Genomic DNA, 22,369 nt, shown 5'->3' on the forward strand with positions numbered 1-22,369 from the left:
ACATATTTTTTTAAAAAAACGACTACTGAAAATACCACCACACACCCAAAAGTACCCGAGGAATTGTCCAAACTTCCAAACGATTAACATACGAACGGAGTACAAAGAGCCTAATCATATTATCAGCTCCTAGATTAGCGGTAGGGAGATATAAAGGGTCCATTGTAGTTCGGAGCGTCGGAACCTCCTCTTTCCTCCACTCCCCGACTCCGCGGAAATGGCGGCGGAGAGCGGAGACAGCGACATCCGGAGAGGTGAAGCCAGCGGTGTGCGGTTCAGTGTAAACCCGGGTATTGTCGGACCAACACCCACCTACGACCCACTTTTGGAAATACGCGTTATTATCCGACACTCTGACGGATTACGTAGTCCATGAACTTCAGCGTCACATTTGCTTTCAGGGTTATTTGTTGCTGGCTGCTTTTCGTGTTTTCACAAGTTCTATAGAAGAAAATGTTCACTTTTTCAGCTAGGGCTAGTCGAGCTTCACAAGAGAAAAATATTGTTCCAAATTGGTTCATTAGTTTTGAAAACTATTCAAGGCAAACGAACATTCAAATCTCTCCTTTTTAAAATATATATTTTTCATAATGATGACAAGATGCACGCAAAATATTATTCCTAGAAAATATCCCCTTTTCTGTCAGTACATAAGATCTTTCGAGAGGACTCGCAGCTATTAAAAGATGAAAAGTTCAATATGCTAGCTTACTTTATTTATGAATCATGGCCGAGGTATCCTTTTCAAACTGCTTCGAAAGAATCAGCTATAAAGTTCTTGATTTTTATACCTCATTGCACTTGACGAGGCTCTAATTTAACCAGATTACAATATCCAGTAATTAGAAAATTATAAATAGGTAAACACATAAGTATTGCAATTACGCAAATTTTGATCTATACTAAGTTCTAGCTATTTAAACTTTGTTTTTTATTAGGTACTATTAATTAAAATTTTATTTACCCTTTTTTCCGGTCATCAAACGCCATCTTTCGGAAAAACAACAGTTTAAGGTTGCCTTTTATTCTTAGCAGGATAAAGCGCCCTCTAACCTTTAGACTGCGAACTAGCGATACACGGGGGTAGCGAAGGCGGTACTACCCCTACGTAATAAGTCAGTCACGCACGTCTGTCAGCTATTTTATGACTAGATGGGGTGGAACTGACTTAGTTATTAGATGGAGCTGCAGTCGTTCTTGCATTTCTATTTTTTTTACTCGATAGGTACTAGATGACCCAACAAGCTTCGTATAGCTGACCCTTGACCTATACAAAAACATTAAAAACAAAAAAGCCAAATCGGTAAAGTCGTAAAGTCATTCTCGAGTTTTATTTTTATATATAAGAAGATTTTATAAGGAAACTGCCACTTGCAACTGAATATAAATATTTATTTATTGATTTTGCCTCCACGGACCGTTGAGTTAATAAATATAACCAGCAAACTATAATTTTTTCGTAATAATTTATCCAGCTTGTTTCTTTTTCTTGTCGTTTTTTAATTTAACGCTATACTGTGACTCCAACATGAGCATATACTCCATCATCTTAGGTCCCCAAGGCGAGTATGACAAGTACCAAGATTTATACATTTCAGTTTCGAGTGTGTCCATAAAGGTTACATTTTCAGCATTCAACACGCCCTGAAGAATTTCCATAGGGTGAAGCGGTTTGTAGTACAGCTCAGCCAAGCGTTTACCACTCAACAAGTTTTCAACGACAGATTTAATAGTACTTATGTCGTAACCTCTTAAGGCCTGCGCAGTGGAATTAACATTAAAATCACGATTAACACCGTGGTACTTCATTAGCATTTGGGTGAGGATTAAAGAAATGCTCCCATAATCCGACTTAGGAATCATGATGGTCGAAGGAAAAGCCTTGAACATTGTAGTATTCTTTGCCAGCCACGGTTCAGTGGCCGTGCCAATCACTATTACTTTGTCGTGCAAACCAAGCGGTTTGACAATCTCTTTAAAGAAATCTTTTGAAAGTCGTGTTGGATCAAACATCTTTTCTTCTTTTGGCACCTTTTTGTAAAATAACTTTTCGGCGTCTTCCACAAATATTACTGTGGGTTGCATAAGTTTACTTATTTTATTGACGTAGGTAAACAGCGTCCGCGTATTTTTAGGACCAATAAATTTGTCATAAGTATTATAAGGTGAAAGATCAATAAGAAGAGCGTTAGTCTCTGTGGCGATTGCATATACTAAAGATTTTTTACCTGTACCCCTGGGGCCAACCAATAAATGTGATCTTTGTATGCCTGAGCAGGTGGCTCCAAGAGTTAGTAAACATCGAATCCTGATCTGTTCTTTAACATCACCAATGCAAGGTGGTGGAAATGTAGGAGTCCATAATACGGCGCGGCAGTCAGCAGCAGCATAGTTCCTGTCACCCCAGTAGTCGTCAAGCGTCATTCGAGGATATCGTTTAACAATACCGTTATCAGCTAACTGTTGGAACATCACCTTAGGGGATAATTTTTCATGTTTTGGTGGTTTCGGTTTCTTTGGTTTTTTTCTTTTCTTGACTGGGGGTACTTTCATTCCAACGGTAGTATAATCTGTTTTTAGAGCATTTTTTAATATTTCCAGCTCCAATCTCATTATTTCATCTGCGATTGGGCGCAACTCCAATTGTATATCCTTATATGCATTTTCAGTGATGAGTTGCATAATATGCCCTCTGATTGAATCTAAGCCAGCATCAGGTGTATCGTAAGTACTCCACTGAATTTCATAATCATGCCAATTCGATTTTAAGCTGTTGTGTTGCTGACCAATCATGATATATACACCAGGGTCATTATCAGGATGCATTCGATACTTTTTGTATTCGTGAATTCTTTTCTTTTCTCTATCTCTAGCTTCCTGTGCTAGTCTTCTCTTCTCCTCACGTTCAAATGCCTTTTCAGCTTTAATTTGTTCTTTGCTTTTTACTACACCTCCCTCTGCTTTTATTCTTTTCTCTTCATCAGTACGCCATTGAAGATACTCCTCAATAGAGTAAGTTTCACCTTTTACTATCAATATAGACCCACCTTCCTCAGCATAAGGAAATTCATCAAACACACGAACTCCTCTAAACCATTCTGTAAACCACTGTCTTATTTCATCTGTAATATCATCCATTATGTCACCTTGCCTTAGTCGAAGTACGTGTGCCTTCTCTTTTAAGTTTTCATTCAAATATTGTTCATAATATGCACGTCTAAATTTCCTTCTAGCTTCTTTTACCTTTTCTAACTGTACTTTTGCTGAAGGAGGACTATAAGAAGGTATGATCATACCAAGCTTTTCCTTTAACTTCATTTCTCGCGATTGAATGCGTTTTAGTTCCATAAACTCACGAAAAACTTTTTGTATCATTAATCCAGCCGCAGTCCTGATAGGTTCAGGTTTTGGCGGTTTTTTCAAACCTGCTAATTCTAAGTATAAGTTTTCATCTTTGAATTTTTTAAGAAATTTCCCTCTTAACACTATTCGTGATCTCTCCATTTTCTGTATAGTACGTGCATGGCCATTGAGAATGTTTTTCTGCCTTCTTGCTTCCAACTCATCAGGAGTTAAAGTAACTAGTTTTTCACATGAACCACCTTCAGCCAGATTTCTTAATTCCGCTTCTTTTTGTTCTCGCAACTTTTGCTCTTTCATTAGTCTTTCTTCTTCTAACAGTTCTAGCTGTGATGGCGTTGGTGGTGGATCTCCTAATCGATTACCAGCAAATATTTGGTCCATAATGTATTGCATTTCTGCCTTACGTATTTCAAATGGGTAAAAGAACGGACACATTATTTCAACATCTTGGGGCTGTATTAGCATTTGTTCGAACGCGTTATCAGCATATGTATATTCAAAAACTTCCACTTCTTCAAGTGTTCTCTTCAGCTCAATAATACGGCAAGTGACACCGTCTATAATTTTCTTTATCCAAGGTCTTCGCTGTGCCTGCTCCATTTGATCGTAGCAATCGCATAGTTTGTTATATATCTCACAATACCTGCAATAAACTCTACTTACTACTTCAACTGCTGTCGCTTGGGGCTTGACACCGATAAGGTTTATTGCTAACTCTTGAATGCGCTCATCTTCTTGTAGAGCTACTCTGAACTGCTCTTTAAGTTTAAGCCACCGCTCATAATAATCTTTGTTAGACATTTTTGTACACAGTAATTTGATTTCATTTATAGTATAATCATTGAATTATTGGTGAAAATACTAAGAAATATATTTTTCCAAAAATATTTCACATCATCAATCTAGCATGACACGTCAAATAAATAAGGTGCTATGCTCTATGCTATGTTGTTGACCGAGAATTTTGTGACCAAAAAGTTCTCATAAATATAGCCGAAAAGAAAATAACTAACTAAATACAACAAGAACAGAACACTGCGTGCTCATACCACATAACATATTTTTATTGTGAATATCGCGTGAACTTTAGACTTTTGATTCAGCATGTGGAAAAGAGGAGTAAGTATCTAAAAAAATATCTACGGTATTTCAACCAGTGGGCATGTTACACAAAACTGAAAAAAAGTGCTATATCAACTTTAAACAAGAGAGACAAAATATTTTTTGTAACATGAGAACTAAAAATAGCAGAAGTTCATATCTTCTGAATTCCAAGGGTTCCTATACAATGGCCTGTTACAATAAAAATGTTTTAAGTGTGCCTCCGTACGTCCCATTGAGCATTTGAATAGTGTGCGCACGCTCCCGCTCGTCACCTACGTCCGGTGCGTGACGCGTGCTGGACACTGGCCCAATGGACAAGCGTTAGCGGGACATAATACGCTAAACTAAAATGCAAGTTTTGCTATCATCGCAGCAATGTATCCAGTATTCCTTTCGCTAATTTAATGCCATTTTCAGCAACAACTGATTATTTTTGGAAATGTAACGTAAAAATTTGTTGTGATCAGTTATTTTAAGAAAACTGACGCATTACAGTTTTCGATTATAAAATAATGATTTTCTTTTAGTTTTTCGTTGTAAGGCCAAGTTTTCTACGTGTGATACAAAAAATATACTTTAATGTTTTTATGTTGCCAACAACAACATTATAAAAATACTCTATTTAAAAAAGCAATCTCTCAATAACTCTGCCACATTTTACACATAGACCCGCCACCCTAGTTCCGCTACATCTCTTATCTCGCACCCCTAGCTTCACAAAATGCAACGTAACAATGATTTATTCTCCAACCCTCGCTTGTATTCATTACTGGTGTAGAAATTTAAGCCATTTATTTTGTTAACTCTCTCTCCCGGGCAATAAAGTTGGCGAAGGGGCCGATTATAAGGGATCAATGTAAACGTAGTTTGTAATCTTAATGTTTCTATTTGATATTGTATGAATATTTATGTTTTGGAGTGGGATTTAACTGATTTTGTTTGTGAAATACCTAAGTACCTTTAATATGCTTATGATATTCATAGATGAGGCTCGTGTCTTAATACAAAATAAAAGTTGGAGAAAAGAGCAAGATTCGACCATTTCACGCATTGCTCACGAGGTGGTATTTTTGATTTTCTAAAATTATAAGATGTGTAAATATTTTTTTTCCGCAATTGTACTTTACATTACCATATACCTAGTACCCTAAATAAATGGCACTGTTCATTTAATGGCGTGAAAAAATCAAAACCGTATAATAGTTAATGACTTAATTTCCTTCGCTTTCATTCAGATTTTTTTAATAATTAAATCATCCCAACTTAATAAACTCACTCTTCAACAATTATCTACTACCACGCATAATGTCCTCATTATTCCACTTTTCTCACGGGTAACATCTTTATACCCTGGTAATGATAATCCAGGAATTAGTCACGGCTCCGGTCGCTCCACCCACACATTTATGGAGCGACTCCGGAACTGAATGGCACAATGATTGACTGACGAATGAACTGGTACAGGGGCGATACTGATTTATTTATCTTCGCGATGTAAATAAATATTGGGTGAAAGTGCCTGTTTGTTTTTGCGGGGTTCGTGTGATTGTTTTTGTGTGTCATGTCGTTTGATGTTAGTTATGATTATATGTATAGTAAATTGGCGGAATTTTGGGTGCTCGATTGTGTGTTTTTCGTCATTATTTTTTTCTATCAGAGATCTATACTTTAACCACTGGGCCGCTACGTCATGTATCTTTAGAAAAAAATAGCAAAAAAACACATAATGCCAATTAGGAGACATCCCAAAATAAACATCATAATAGATTATAATTCAAATAATGAGCGCCACAATTACAGTATTAATTCAACCCTACGATAACGCGCCGCGGTCTTTTGTACCGCATGAGAAAATATCTGTGTAATGCACGGTTGTCACCGCAGATTTGTAATCGCTCGAGGTTCGCATGGATATCCGCACGCGCGTACATTCGATATGCTTAGTGGGGTCTGACGGAACCCCAGATTTATTGGCCCAAAAGGTCCCAAAAAGCTTCATGTATAGACCTTGATAATTTTATTTGGATACGTCACTTTTTTTAGAACAATTAGGTTTGATTGAGTGGTGGGAAAATCGAGTGGCGAAATGTTTCGCGCAAAACGTAGGTGAGTGAAATGTACTCAAACAAAAAAAAAATCTACTGACTAACGTACATAATCATATGTTTTCTTTGCAAAAAAATAAAATACTTAAGCATAGATGTTCTCTTCAGTATACTCAAATGACAGCTGTCACATAAACATTTACATGCAGTTACAATAAACAAATAAACTTCTCCATATCAGTAATATCAGCCGTCTGTTACACAGCAGACACCTCACTATATCGATAAGCCAGTACCAGCAAATGAACACAGGACTTATCGATTAAATCGACAAGCGAGTATCAGTGAATAGAAATGCAGGGATATATCCGAAACGGTATCGAATCGCGTTGTACAAAGCGGTCGAAAGGACGTGGAGAGCTCTTAATTAACGGGGTACATGTAGCCACGCGTGCTGGGTTAGTCACAGCACTAGTACGCATTGTATCTCGAGGGTTATAATATCACTCTCATTAATGTATTTTTTTTTTTTTGGAATGTGTAGCTGAAGTGGTTTGTTTCGTGAGAGTCTCATTTAGTAAACGGAGATTTTTGTTATGGATTTTTTATATAAAAGAAAATCGTGTGAGTAACACATTTTATAACTCAATAATGGCAGAACCGTTTAACCTGAAAATTAGAGAGGAGATAGCTTAAACCCGGGAAAAGGACATAGAATAGTTTTTGTTACCATCCGGCTACGAGAAACCGTCATACCGGGATGCGGGACAAACCGCGTGTGGAAGCTCGTTTTACATAATTTTGCCATGGTTCTTTCAAAATAAAAACATGAAAACAAATCCCAGTCGTGATTTAACAAAAAGGGAATCGACTACTTCACTACCAATTGTCAGCTAACCACGTTTGCAGCGCCACATCGCAGGCTTAAATTGGAAAATTGCTTCAACTGACATGTGGCAGCGTCAGAGGCTGCCAGTATAATTAGATGAATAGAAAAACTACTGCCGTGTTGCACAAACATATGCAGGGACATACAAAAGTGCAATGAGTCAAGTCATTTTGAATCTTGTCTTTTTGAATCTATCATTCTTTCTCCAATTTTATATTATCTATGCGTTTAGAGATCTAGACTATCTAGATTATAATATCAGATTTCCGGAAGTAGTTCTTCCTAGAAGTGGATAAAACATTAAAACTTCTACATGTATAAATACATTACAAGACCGATGTAGGCACATACATTATAAGAAAGCTGTTAAGAGCATACAGGAATTTTTACCACAAATATCACTCTCACCTACTTAATCGAGTCTGTAAAAGTCAAAATCAGAAACCAGAGCTTTTCACAACCCAACTTTTCCGAACACTTAATTCATCAAATCAGTCCTTTTAATGTTCAGTAGTTATCCCTCTCATTACCGAAGTAGATAAAGCTATCTACCACAATCATTTTGCCGCTTTACCAAGCATAATGAGAGTCGCTTTGATGGTGAAACGGTAACTTTTAATTGCAACACTCCAGCGCACTCTTGCGGCCATCCTTTGAACTCACGCCTCGGTACACTCGCTACTGTCATCGGTTAAATTGCACAGAATTTTTGAAAGAATTCTGCATCTGGTTAAATGTAATGCAAGACAGTGTAATCTTTTTGGGATCGGGAAAATGAGACGTACTTAATGACTTATGTGGGCGTCTTAAGTCTATATGATTGTGGTATAGATGTTTCTATGGCCTATAAAATAAGATGTTTATATTTTTTCTTGACAGGGTAAGGTTAGTACCTCAGTGAGTTATGTTTGACAACAAATAGCAGGGCAGGCGTGAAATAAATGTGACGTAGTTAGATGCCTGATTTCAGTTTTCAAGTAATGCAAACGGTTATAGAAATTATTTTATATGGGAGGATCCAGAATGGACAAAATTGGCTTGAACTGCTTCACCTTCTATAAATATAATACATATGTAGGTCCCTTAGGAGATTCCACTGTCTTTCCAGACCTACCCAAGAATAAACACTAGCAAAACCTTAACAAACAGCGGTCTATTTTTCTAAATTCTTCCAAACCATTAACGTCAGCCATTAAGAGTCACTCGCAGAGCGTAAAATGCAACATACCTGAACACTTAGTTGCCCGTAGCGTGTCCGACAGTGTCGGTGTGTTGTACCCCTTACCGACCCCACCAGACAGCTTGTCTGAACCTGTCGCGTCCAAAATTACACAACAATTACCAAACAATAAGGGAATGTATGCAAAACAAAAGGGATTTAATCTATGTGGAAAATTAATAATGAATTAATATGAAAAAACAACGATTGAGTACCTACAGGCAGAAAATATTATTTCTATATCTATGATTCTACTACCTTAATAATAATGACTATTAGACAGCCTATTGCTAGGTACATATATTTCTTCTGAGGAAGCTTAGATATTTCCAAAGATGGGAGATTTCAGAAGCAGGGGTGCTTCACTACATTGAAGATGTTCAAGACTACTATTTAAACCGTCATAATATACAATATTTGTATTCATACCGAGCTACAGCTAGTACTTTCATAAAGATAGCTTACTAAGTACAGGATTTTAAGAGCACTACACCAAACTGTTATAACAAAACTATTAAACAAACACGAGTGAAATTGTGCGAAAAATAAATAAAATAATAAACAAATAAAATACAAAAAAATATAATCTCGGCTCTCCCACGCTAAAGTCAAACGTATCAAATTGCCGAACACAATATGTTTTGAACAATTTATTTGTTGAAAATAACCCTGGGGTGAGGTCGCGTGGTCACGGCATATCCATAAATCGAAAAAAAAATGGGGTGGCGTCATCATTACCGGTATCTGTCGCACAATTAAGTTCGCATTGTCTCGGCCATGGTTCCCATGAAATGGTAAGCAACATTGACGGGGCCAGGAAAACGACGGGTGAAGCTATTTTAAATTTTGTGTTGGTGGACCTATACGGCTACTATGTTAACTACATTATTTTGAGAATATGAAATGTCTTTTTAGTTTGCATTGGTTTGCACGGATTAAAATATCACCAAAATGAAATAAAATTCCTGTTTTGGTTTTCTTAAATGTCAAGATTTACATTAAAAAAACAACCTTAGTCATTCTCAAAAAATTATTTGAGAAATAAAATATTTAAAACTGAAACCCAAATACCTTAAAATCGCGCCTAGGTTTAGAATATCTATCTACTATTGCCACTGAATACCGCTCACTATCCGCTCCGCTCAACGCTCAGCTATACTCCCCGCGGTTTTAATGCCCGTCTCATGTTTATAGGATGCGCGGGCGCGCGTCAGCCGTACGCCACCTATTGTCAGCGACGGCGAACTAAAAGCGATGTCACTATTCCGAACACCAGCCATTATCGCTGATTTATAATATTCGCGCGCGAATGGTCATTGATTGTGCAATAATTGTTTGTTTGGTACTCGCATCACCCCATGGGATGGGAATATAGCTTATTGGCTTAATGTGAAGTGTTTGGCTCTCGAGAGAGGGTTAGTGGGTATTCGGAGTGATTAAGCAATTATGTTACAAAGTTGAATTGGGCTTTTTTTTGCTGTGACAGTGAGTTGCAGTGTTTTATCCCTTGTTCATATTTTTTTTATATGAAAAACTAACGGAACCTAAAAATTGTGATTGGTGTATTGAAGTTTAATTAAATTCCTACAATGATAATTAAATTGTATTCAGATAAACATACATTTTAATTTTATTTTCAAGGAAATAATAATCCTTTAATACACCCAAACATCAGTATCGTTACACCAAGTCATAAGTCAGTTTATAATAATACAATATGTTTAACTAATTAAAAGGCAAACGTTTGGGGCTCGGGACTATTAAACATAATAAAATCGGTGCAGACAGCAGGGCGCCCCATGATGAGTCACTTTCACACTCGTTACAACGTTTTACGATACTTTACTTCGTAGATTATCTGCGTGATAAGTAATAAGTGGCTGACTGTCCTAATGTGCATACAACATGCATATATTTAGGTAATTATTTAAATTCTAGTCTAGCTTCCTGTAAAATTAGAGCTGTTGTGTGTTACTAACACTTTTTTCCACGCATTTTCCCTCTTGTTCCACTAGGACTACTTCCCTTACCCGGGTAAGATATAACCTAGTTTACTCGGGAATAGTGTTGCTATGTAACTGTGAAAGATTCTTCAAATCAGCTCAGTAGGTAGATACCTCGGAGAGTTTAGAGTACAAACGAGCAAAAGGAACGTATTTAGCGTAATCCTAGAAGTATATAAGATCAAATAAAATAGACTACCATAATACAGATGATTACCAAAAAAATATTTCACTTTTGATCTTCTTTCAAAACTAGCAGTCTGTACTTAGGTCATTATCTATAACACCAGAACTTGTGAAAATTACCAATCAAAGTGAATAATAATCAAAGGTCTAACATTTTTTAAGCGCATCTCCTATGTTCCATGTCAGAAGCCGTCGGGCGGCTTTCAACAGATTAAACGCACTAAGAACTTGATAACCTTCATTGGAAGTTGGTTTACAGAGCTAGAGAAGATAAGGACTGGAGACTAGATAGGAACTTATCCTAAGAAATGACAAATACTTAAACTATCAAATCTAAACAAACCCTAATGAAGCCAAATAGTAGCTAAACGGTCTATAATCTACATTACTTGCAATCTACATAGTACGCTCACACCGACCCCCGCTAATGAATATAAATCGAGAAACAACAACCCTAGCCCTTTGGCAATACACATTAAAAAAATCAATAAACTCGTATCAGAGCAGTTGTAGCATGATTTATTGATATTATATTTTATCGCGATACCATCTAAAGTGTGGCCTCATAATTGATGACATTTGTACCAAACTGATCCCGGGGAACGATAGCCATGTAAAATACTAGCAACTGGTATTCGGGGCGTTCTGCAATCATTTTCGTGTTAACAACTCTTTACGTCGTCGTTAGAGGGTTACTTTTAATACATTTCTCTTAATGACTAAGATTAAGCGTCGGCGGCACGTGGATTTTTGCACTTATTTGAATATTATGTAAATATACCGACCATTGCTTAGTTCTTTTGGCTCTAGCCGTGTATTTATCAAAGCCAACTGGTAATGGATGTCGTTACAAGCCGTTTAGCTTGGCAACTTTGTCTTGAATTTGAAATTTCATCAAAAATTAATTTGTTTTGTGAATAGTTTGGTAATTGTATAGTTTGAATTAAAATAGAATTACTTACGAGCTAATGACGAACGCGTATTTCATACTAAACAGTGCCGAATATCATATAAATTATTGATTTCATTTGTATGTTCATGTGTAGGCTTGCTTAGAGCTGTAAATTATGTTGGATTCTTTGATGTAGTATCTTTAAAAAATACATGTCGACAGACGTGAAACATTGTATCTGTATTAATTATTGAAAAAAATAATAATAAAAACAAAATCAGCCCGTGCAGAGATGAGGCGTGTAGGTAACTAAGTAGTTTGATGATAAAAAAGAATCATCGTAACTTATAAATAAATTTCAAAATTCACGTTGTAAAAATGAATTTCACCACAAAAAGACGCAAAAGATAGGTATTGTAAATAAAAAATGAATTTCGTGGGACGAGCAACTAGCGCGAAGAGTTTTTCCTAGTTAACGAACGCGGAAAGGCCCGATCTCCTCTCCGGAGCGCGATGCCAAGACAATAGAACCTCGTTTCGAATTTACATTTTTTTATGAATTGCGGTACTTTTTTTTAATGGCAAAAAGTTTATTGTCTTTTTCGAGAGTAGCTCCTTTGTTAAGGCCCTTTTGTCGCGACCTCTATGGACAAAGAACTTTTGTAACAATCGGAATATGTTTGTACTATAGATCTAGAAATGCTTCTTTATGTGAGCAACACTTTTCGGCTTTGAGTCAGTGCATGAAAAACTTTTTGATGTGTTCAAAATTCACGCTCGTCATTTCAGTTTCATTACGACATGTGTGAAAGTGAATTGACAATTAAAGTGGTACCGAATATTTTTGTGCAGTTGAGAGATGTCCTTTTTTAAGGGAAAATACCCTTGTCAAAAAACAGTCAGACGCTTATTTATTTTACATTGCAAAGAAAATCTCTCAAGATTATTGGCAGCATGGGTAGTTCTCGGAATAGCTTAGAAAACTATAAAAGGACCATGAGTCAAGTTGGGCTCATTGTCCAACAGAGTTGTAGCATATGCCGTTGTGAAGGTTTTTGTTTGTACTAAAATTGTTACTATGGGCACTACCTTCAATTCCATGGCAAAAAAAAGATATACACTTAAATAGGTTTTGTAGAAAAGGACAATTGTTAGGAGTCGTAGTGCGCTTGGTTGTTCCTGACATAAAACCTAATTCGCAGGATTTGATTATGCTAGGATTATGGGACCACCTCATAATCACCAGGTCAGGATCTGATGATGGAACCCCTGAGAAATCGAGGGCAACTTTCGAAAATTGTAGGCGTGCATTGGTTAAAAACTTGACAGTGAGGTGTACGTCTGATACCACTATGCAACAGTGAAGGTTTGGAGCTGACCTGATGATGGAGACCGGAGAAGGTCGAGGGAACTCGACAACTTACATATTAAACTACCTCGTGTTTGGGCTTATATTATTCGTATTGATGGGAACTTTCCACAAATGCGGATAGTGACAACTATGCTTGTCACTGAAAAGCCAAAAATAAAAATAAAACTTTTTACAAACAAATAAAACCGACTCCCAAAAACACTGAAAAGCAAAAAAAACTATTCTTAGGTGCATCGGCATAGAAGTCGGTGGCGTATAAACTCAGGAACATCCATTAGACACTGACGTCTAGGCCGATGCACCTAAGAATAGTTTTTTTTTGCTTTTCAGAGTTTGCCAAGAACATATTCTGATGGGTAACGACAATTGGAACTTTTTGATTGATAATTGCAATATCCATCACCAAAATGTGTGGCTATTAAGAAGAAGGATACAGTCAAGACATGTTCGTGCACGTACCTACATATTACGTATACATTCTGGTTAGCAGAAACGAAATGGGTCGAGATGCCATAGCTCAGTATTACTGCTCGTGTCTAACAGGTAGACGCACAGTAGGAAGTTGTGCTCATATCATTTCAATAATATGGTATCTAGGGTTAGGCAGGCACACACAATTTAATCCACCGGCAGGATATTTAGATGACATTATTATTGATTGAAATGTTTACAAAAATAATTTTAACTGCAGCTGCTAACAGTTATTATTTTTTTTTTTATGTATACATTAAACCTGTATTGGGATTCTATAAAACTCGATCAACAACTCGCATTTCACTTCGATTCGTAATGTCATTTCATACTTTAGGGGAGGTAGGGGAGCGATGGGCACTTTTTCACATTTATTGCATAAAAAATCAGATTTTACAGATAATCAACTTTTATTGCCATTTCTTATGTTTGGCTAGATAAAATCAAAGAGCTATCCTAAAAATTACAATCAGTTTCAACATTACGAGATATTTAAACGGTTTAAATAAAACCGTCGACACGTCAAAATTTTGTTTAGTCTGACATGCTTTAGTTGGTACTTACGTAGTGTTTAAAGTTACTTTTTGCTTTTTATAGGGTTTATCGTTTATAACATTTTGTCATAATAATTGCGTACTTTTTTGGGTCGGGGGTTTTTTAATTTATAATTTTATTTTATTTCATGGTTTTAAAGGAGCTCCTTAATGTTTCCTTCTTTTATGATGGGTTCGCTAATGCGATCTCAGCCAAAGGAAGCTGTTTAACAATCCTCATGACAAACTGGCTCTGGGAGAATTGCACAGATTGAGAAACAATAAAGATGGACCTTTGTTGATCCAGGGTTATATATCATTCTAGGGTTTCATCCGCCACATCCCATTTCCAGAATTAGGTTCTCGTCAATTAGAAACATGAAGAAAACTAGTCAAGACAAATTAAACGAGCCCAAACTCGATGGGTTTACTAAAAGGCAGTTCAGGGTTACCTATCTTCGTGTCCTAACAGCAGACCAGCTCAGTGGTTCCAGAAGACATTAGTATTTCAAATTTTAGATCCCACATATGCTTGCAAGTAAACTGAGCGTGTAACATTCCTATCACACCTAACAAACGAGCTGATGACCTTGATATACAACACCCCGTCGTTTTTGCGTCGGGGTTAAAAGAATGGTTTGCGACGGGAAATTCCTAAAGATTTAATATAACGAGCAATACAAGAGGTATCAAAAGGTTAAAAATAAAATTAACAGCTGATAAATATGGAGTCCCTAGATCAAGTTGGCAACGGTACCTGAAACAAGATTCTATAAAGGATTTTTAGCGCAGATTTATAACCTCACAAATTTTCACTGAAGAAGAAGAACAAAAATTTACAAATTATACATTACATGGTATGTCCAAGCCTCCCTACCATAGGGAGCATTGGACACTTTGACTTAGTTTATAAAAAAAATCGGTAAAAAACTTAAGTAAAACGGTTTTATCTTATGTGCACTGAAAACTAGAAAATAAAAATAGTTACTTACCTGTCAACCTACGTAGGTGGTTAGTCCCGGTCATATTAGACTAAAATAAAACGTGGGGCCCATAAACTATTGCTGTAGTACCTCTTCTAGAGGTATAATAGGTGTGGATTGCATCGACTTACTATAATCGTAACTGGAGATTTTGACAATCAATCATTAATAATAGAAAATACACATACCTTTCATTAGTTTTCTCTTTATAACGATCCGAAACCGCAACAAAATATTTAAGTACTTTTACGAGTGTTTGTTCTTGACAACTCACAGAAATGACAGATAGTCTATGGATGAACACCGTTACCAGTCGGTAACGGAAACTACCCAATAAAAAAAAAACTATGATCAAATCAGAATAAAGGACCCCCTTTAATCTGATTTGATCATGTCTCAACTGCCCATCTCTCCCTACCTCCCTATAGATAGACAGATTTTGGCAGATCTGTCAAAATCTCGACTTTAATTTAGTTCAACTTGTCAACACGCTCGATAGTGAAGCGCTAGTGTAGTTTGACAATGTCAATCACGAAACTTTAAGGTAGAATTCCGTGGGTCGCGATTGTCGCAGCCGCGCGCGACAAAAGTCAACCTATGAAAATGTATGGCACCGCTGTCGAGGGCCGCGACAGTCGCGCGCGGACGACGAATTTCGTGAGCCGCTGGCGGCCGTACGCTTCTCAACATGGTCTAGCGCTTAATAACATCTATAGAATTTTAGTAAAACCAGAATTAAATTGTTGACAATGCCGCGAGCAGCTTACGAAATTCGTCGGCCGCGCGCGACTGTCACGGGCCTCGGCAACGGTGCCATACATTTTCATAGGTTGACTATTGTCGCGTCCACGGAATTCTACCTTTAGATCGAAGTCGAAGTGAGAGTGATGTCGAAGTGAGTTATGATATTTTATAGAATCGACATGCTGGAATGAAAACTAGTTAAAGGTGTTCAATAACAAAACCTACAATGCCGTAACAGCACTACTTTTTGCAGAATATTAGTTTATTTATGGTCGGAGAAAAATATTTATAGCAAAATAACCCCATGGATTCTTCGCAAAAATTAGTTAAAATCTTTATATTTAGTGCTTTACAAGTATATTCAAAGTGGTCTCATCTCTGTTGGTGGGTGAGCCCAGGCTTCATACATTTTTGCCCATGGTCCTTTGGTAATGAAACCTTAGATTTAATTGTGCCAGGATGAACTCAAAAAGCTCATGAAAAAGTAGATATGCGTAGTCTATGAAAACAAGGGATCGTCTATGAACATGGGCACGGATTTTTTTAAACCAATGGTTGTCGCTAAAACACTGTAGGTACCTACTCCTTATCAGAATTCAAAGAAAATTATTTTTCCCAAAACAGTTGTCTGCCTAAATTCCTGAAAGTTTCATCCACGAGCTTACTAAACAATCTTTTTCTAACATACTACATAATAGCACATACGAATTACTTATAACAATGGCTCGCTTAATAGAGATTGTATTTTAATTCGGTTTAGGTAGTGGGAAAGTTACCTATTAGGTACTGTACATAAACTATAGCTACATAAGCTTAGTACAGACACGAGATAGGTAATATAAAATACTGTATAAGATTGTAACTTATTTTTTGTTTATCTTGGCAATAAACAGTACAATTTATAAAATAAGTTTCTGAAACAATATAATATTCGAACTCAACATTTCTTACTGCTGGCTAATTCGAGAAAAAAATGCAGCAGAATTATCATCCTACCCTCGTTAAGCGAAAAAAAGCGTCGGCTAACTTCGACAATAATGAACGGTGGGATAATAAAAATTTATTTTCGCCACTATTTACCCGAGCGCGATCATCGCGGGGCGTTAAGGGGCGGGGGCGTCTCTATAGCAACCATGGGGATGAATCCCGTACGCCCCTCTCCCTTGATTGTTATCTGAAGATGCCTCCCCGCCAAGCCTCTACCTACATCAAAGTAATCTAAAAGGGTTTAGTTTACACGCAAAATGTGACTGTGCTTTGTTACGATAAGGGCGAGAATACGCTGAAACGACGCCCAATCGATATTCAGCCGTGTCTCCCGTTCGCGTTATCGCCCTGAGGTTAAGGCACATGACAATAGACCTTAAATTCTGATATGAATGTAAAATGGCTGGTATAAAAGTTCATATTTTGAGAGTGAATTTTATCACTTTGACGTAGTGCAGTATATCATGTCACATAATAGCTACGGTATTCGATTGCGACGAACCGTAAATCGATATAATATACATTACGCATGTATCTTCAAAAACGTCTTCAACTTCTTACTAGATAAATGTGTCTAGACATAAGTTTGCAATACTTTGTTAGACTTAAGACCGAATACATATTCTATTTTGATTAACCGACCCCTATTCAAGAATAGACCTTCAAACACGTTAGATAAGAAACAATGAACTCACCAATAGTTTTATTTTTATCCATATTCCCGAGCATCGACTCTTCAGTCCTCGCCGTCCGTCCAAAGCCGAGCGTGGAGCCAGTGGCATCCTGGCCCAGCTGCCCGCCATAGAAGTCACCGAAGGCAGTAGCCGTGCCCAGGAGTCCTGACCTGTCTTGCAAGGCAGCTTTCGCCTTCTCCACGCTCTGTTTCAACTGCTCGAAGGTAGACTGATGAAGACGGTAAGGCGGCCATTCTGTGGCAGGCCATGGCTCCTCCTTTAATGCGCTTCTCTTTAATTCTAAGGCTCCTGCGTAGGAGCAGCTGCTTTCGTACATTGCAGCTTTGAGGCCAGCGCGGAGTGCAGATGCACACTTTAAACTGCGGATGTCAACCCTGGGGACAATGGAACTACGATATAGTTAGGATTGAGAAAAATTGAGTTCTGAGTACACTAAAAACTTCTGAAAGTTAAAAACTTCTTAAAATATGCGGTCGCATTTCCAGGTCAATTATAATTACAAAATTTACTCATTGTAAGTGGGAAATGTAAGTTGAGTTTTAAAGAAGTTGAAACTTTTCAGGTGTGATGTTTGACTAAGTTTTAACGATCAGGTACCCAAGAAGCCAATAAATGCGTTCTACCGCGAATTTATAATAAAAGTAAATGCGTATAGTTTAAAATCCTAGATCATCATCTTCACGTTAGCAAAAATAGGTAATTATTATGTTCAGTAAATCTTATCACACTTCAATTCAACATCCCATAAAATTAAACCGCGGTGATTAAAGGCAATAGAAAACCAGAAGTTGCTAGTTTATATCTGTCATCTAGGAAGTACTGGCAATGAAGTGATTATTTAATCTGTGCATCTATTTATACAGACAGATTAAATAATGACTGCATGATTGACATGCAGCTATCAGATGCAATGCTTTGGAGGTCCAAGTGTAAGCTTACTCTACAAGAATTTCGTACTTGAAAACCTTTTAAATAACGGATGTTCAAAGATCTTGAGTTTGCAGTTATAAGGCTTTTATCCATACAAATGCGTCATCGTATGTGTCTAGTTATTGAAGTAGGTTCAACATGTTAAAGACGACCGAACAGCCTCTTATATGGAAGTATAGCAACAACTGCTACTAGGCAACGTTCGGGGATGAAGATTTCAATATCTCCATCAACTTCCATACTCCTGCTTTGTCTTAGTTTCTTAAAATTCACGAATCTAGTTACCGGCGGACCCGTTAAAACCTAAACCATATGCATAATGTGTGTGTCAATCACACACAACGGCAGCCAATAGACCAACGATAACGGGCAGATAAGGGTATTTCGTCTGCCAATTAAGATTGATAGGAAACTTAATCAGCTTTTACAAATATCCTGCTGATTTAAGCATCTCTTCTATTAAAGTATATGCCACGGAAATTCACAAAGGGACTTCAGTTAATGCAATCATCTGGGGTGTAATAAAGCTAACAAATATTTTCGAGAGCACATAGCTAGTTTAAGCTAGTGGCTTAAAACTGGTGAAATGATTCGTATTATCCAAGTCATCGCTGTTGTCAAAACTGTGATTAGCAACATACTATCGCGACCGGTTTTTACTGCATACCTACTCATGTTATGGACAAATAAATTATCCAACATTATAATATCAAAATAATACATTATAGTTACAACATTATAATACATTATAGTTCTTAATCCTATACAGTTGTAAGAGAAACAATATGTACCTAGTATTCTATGGCTTTCTAGCAGTTTCATATGGTTTCAGCCGAATCCAAACTATGGCATCTAAATATTTAGGTATAATGCTAGTAAAATGTATAGTGTGAAAAACATACAATTAATGCCAGTTACAATCATAAAATTAGACAGTAAAACTTACATTGTTGAAGATTTTTATAATGTAGAAATTATTCTTGTAGACAAGAACGGTTTTCAAATTGCCCGTCATTAAATATTGCTAATAATGATATGGCAACATTACTCAAATCTACGCTGTTTGAAAATTATTGTTAAACACTTTGGGCCTTACTACAAAAACTTTAAACCCTGTTTTACTCTTGTCTAATAAAATTTTGGCTGCAAAATGAACCATATGTCAACGTCATAATTTGACATTTTTTTAGACAAGGCATAAACTGACGTTAAAAAGTTTTTGTGGTAAGACGGTTTATTTTCATAGGTAGAATATATAAGAAAACCATTCAATACTACCGGATAACATTCACTTGTGGTTTCACCCGTACTTCAAGAACTTGGAGAAAAATCTTCAAAGTTCTGACTGCCTTTTAAGTTTGAAATAGAAATCGGTTAACATTATTATTATATTATATATATAACGGTATTTCCACCAACTTAAAGCAACCATTACGCTTAGCAAACTCAGATTGATAGATTTTTCATGATTCCAGTTTATCTCACCTCATATCGGATATTCGTTTTCTTTTCGGTCGCTTTTTGTCTTTGCCGTCTCTCTCCGTCGTGGTAGCTGTCTTGTGGTATCACATGGCAGTGATACCACTCCTTAGTAACAAACCCTGCTTCCAGACTGTCACTTTCTCTAAATCTAATCCATTAAATACTCTCACTGTCCCACAAAACGAATGTTCTCATGTAAATTCATGTTTGAATTCACCAAAATTCAAATTTAAATTAAACGTATACAACAAAATTGGGGCACTTTAAATAATTAAATTTCGAATTTCGAATGTAACCGATTTATAGATTTGGATTAACCAATCATATTTCACCGCACTGATATCTCGATTCCGATTGATCGATACCGCGGTGAGAGTGACAGGACGGCCGATCGCGAACTGTTCGTCGCTTGCGCACTCCGCTGATGCCAATTGAATGCATCCGGCTTCAAGGAAATATGTCCTACAATCAATTTAAATATACCACTCGATTTGACCACGGTCGTGAAATTACGGTATAAACGCGTTTTAGTTAGCATTTTAATGAATTATGTTATTAGTGCCGGAATTGTTTGTGTAGCAGTTTTTACTACATGTTCCGACTGTAATCTAGGCGTTGTTGGGCCAGAGAAAGTGCGGACTTGTAACTTAGTAGGTACCCCCAATATAGGCCAATTTTTTTTATTTATTTATAAGTGTTGGATAACTGTTACACTGCTGACCAAGGCATGCATTGCCAATTACCCGAAAGCAAATAAACGTCTTCAGATTTAAAAAAAAAATCTTGACCTAAACTAGCTTTGCATCAATTATAAACGCCCATTTCACCTACACCTACACCTACTTAAAAAGCAAAAAAAAAAACAAACAGTAAAACTTTTTATGCCGCACTGGACCAACCGTCAAATGTACATACATATAAAGTGACGCGCGCATGTGGGCGAGAGGACCGGCGCGCGCGCCACTTAGCTGCAGGAAGTCTATACATTACCTTATTATATCCCGTAAAAGTGTCATCCGCTTGTCGACCAAACAGGTGGCGGCCTTCATAAGAGACAATTGATCTATATTATAAAACGCGGGTGTTCGAATCTCAAAATGTGATTTTGGGTCAAAAATATATTTGCGAAGTCATACAAGGACACATGGATTGTTTTCCGAAATGTAATTTGGTACTTTTGGATTTTCTTGAGAAGTTTCATTGGTATTGTAATAACAATCGTAAGAAAATACGAGTGTCTTAATAAAATTCGCAACTTTAAGATTGATTTATAAGGATAGGAACCGCTGCGGCATTCGCGGCGGTGCGCGGTGTCGAGTGTAAATAGCAGTCAGTCAACTATATTTATTTTTGCTATCCAAATACGTAACTAGACATTGGAATCACACACACCACATCTTGACATAGAAATACAGTGTTAAACATATCTTTGTTTCATACACTGTAGAGGAAAAATATATTAATATACTCATCATGCTCTCGATTCTAAAATCGATTCCTCAATCCCCAACATAAGTTACTGAAATAGCAAACACAGCGATTTCTTCCCTGGCCGACCATCGGCTACTTATCACGGACCTAATCGAGCGAAAAATCGGCCGAAACTTCGCATTCAGCGCACATACAGCCATGTTTGTTGTTATAGACATACGAAAAACACGTCATCATCTTTGGTTCTGTTTGTAGTGCAAAGCTAGCGTTGTATCGATTTGTAAAAGGTTGAACATTATAGAACAGTAGGTTGTATGGTAAATTGTTACATGACATATTATATGTATACCTTCGAATTTGTTACGACTACATGGAACACTATTCTATTTCTTCACAAATTATATATAAATCGTTTGAAACTTAGACTATACTATAAAGCTTTTTATAGAGCTTAATAAACCTAGAGTAAATAACTTTTTTCTCTATTTTCAGTTTTATTTGCTTTTCAGATGATAACTTAATTAAGTATAAGTAAGTAAGTTATATATAATTAAGTAATCAAACTCATCTCATCACTCAAGTGAAATGACGTAAAAGATAACTTTGAAAAAATCTGAACAAATCCGAAAGTGAAAGCTGCAACTGAAAGTAAACATGATTACCTATCAATTTTTGAGTTCGCAGCATATTTAGAAGACATACTATTTAAAATTGAAAATTGCCTAAAAATTAGATACTCAAATATATAAAACAGAAAACCATGTAGATAAGATTGTATTACAGCAATGTAGCAACCACTTTCAGACAGAGATGAACATAATATCATAAACTAACTAAATCTTCCTCCCTAAACACGTACCTACTACAGTCAGAAGCAATAATTAATTCGCCTGTGATTTATGCGAATATTATGCTAGCATATACCTATGTACAGTCGGCCCCAACTCGGAGTGTCTACCACTTTAGATTTATGCATCTATGGTAATACATGCTGATGTTACAAGGAATACATTTGCGTTTATAAATAAAAACGGTACACC

At 36.7% G+C, this 22,369-nt stretch overlaps 2 protein-coding genes across 5 annotated transcripts in view; both read right to left on the reverse strand.

The window, feature by feature from the left end:
• The window catches only part of LOC110379988 (DNA-binding protein D-ETS-3), a 64,310-nt gene that overhangs the window by 38,990 nt on the left and 2,951 nt on the right, over nucleotides 1-22,369 (reverse strand). Inside the window, exons 1-3 of one of the 4 annotated variants that reach the window (XM_064035553.1) lie at nucleotides 19,902-20,317; nucleotides 17,487-17,860; nucleotides 8,630-8,713 (exon numbers count right to left, since the gene is read on the reverse strand). In XM_064035553.1, coding sequence (XP_063891623.1) covers nucleotides 8,630-8,713; nucleotides 17,487-17,860; nucleotides 19,902-19,906 — 463 coding nt within the window. In that variant the 5' untranslated portion in view covers nucleotides 19,907-20,317. Of the gene's footprint in view, nucleotides 1-8,629; nucleotides 8,714-17,486; nucleotides 17,861-19,901; nucleotides 20,318-22,369 lie in introns of those variants that run through there. The other 3 variants (XM_064035545.1, XM_064035547.1, XM_064035550.1) reach the window with 3 other exon arrangements.
• Nucleotides 1,372-4,270, reverse strand: LOC110379987 (dynein regulatory complex protein 11). The gene has a single exon (XM_021339834.3). It carries the CDS (start codon nucleotides 4,162-4,164, stop codon nucleotides 1,468-1,470), a length of 2,697 nt encoding a protein of 898 aa, XP_021195509.3. The 5' UTR covers nucleotides 4,165-4,270; the 3' UTR covers nucleotides 1,372-1,467.

This window comes from Helicoverpa armigera, chromosome 1 (assembly GCF_030705265.1).
Source record: "Helicoverpa armigera isolate CAAS_96S chromosome 1, ASM3070526v1, whole genome shotgun sequence".
In the NCBI taxonomy this organism is placed as follows: Eukaryota; Metazoa; Arthropoda; class Insecta; order Lepidoptera; family Noctuidae; genus Helicoverpa; species Helicoverpa armigera.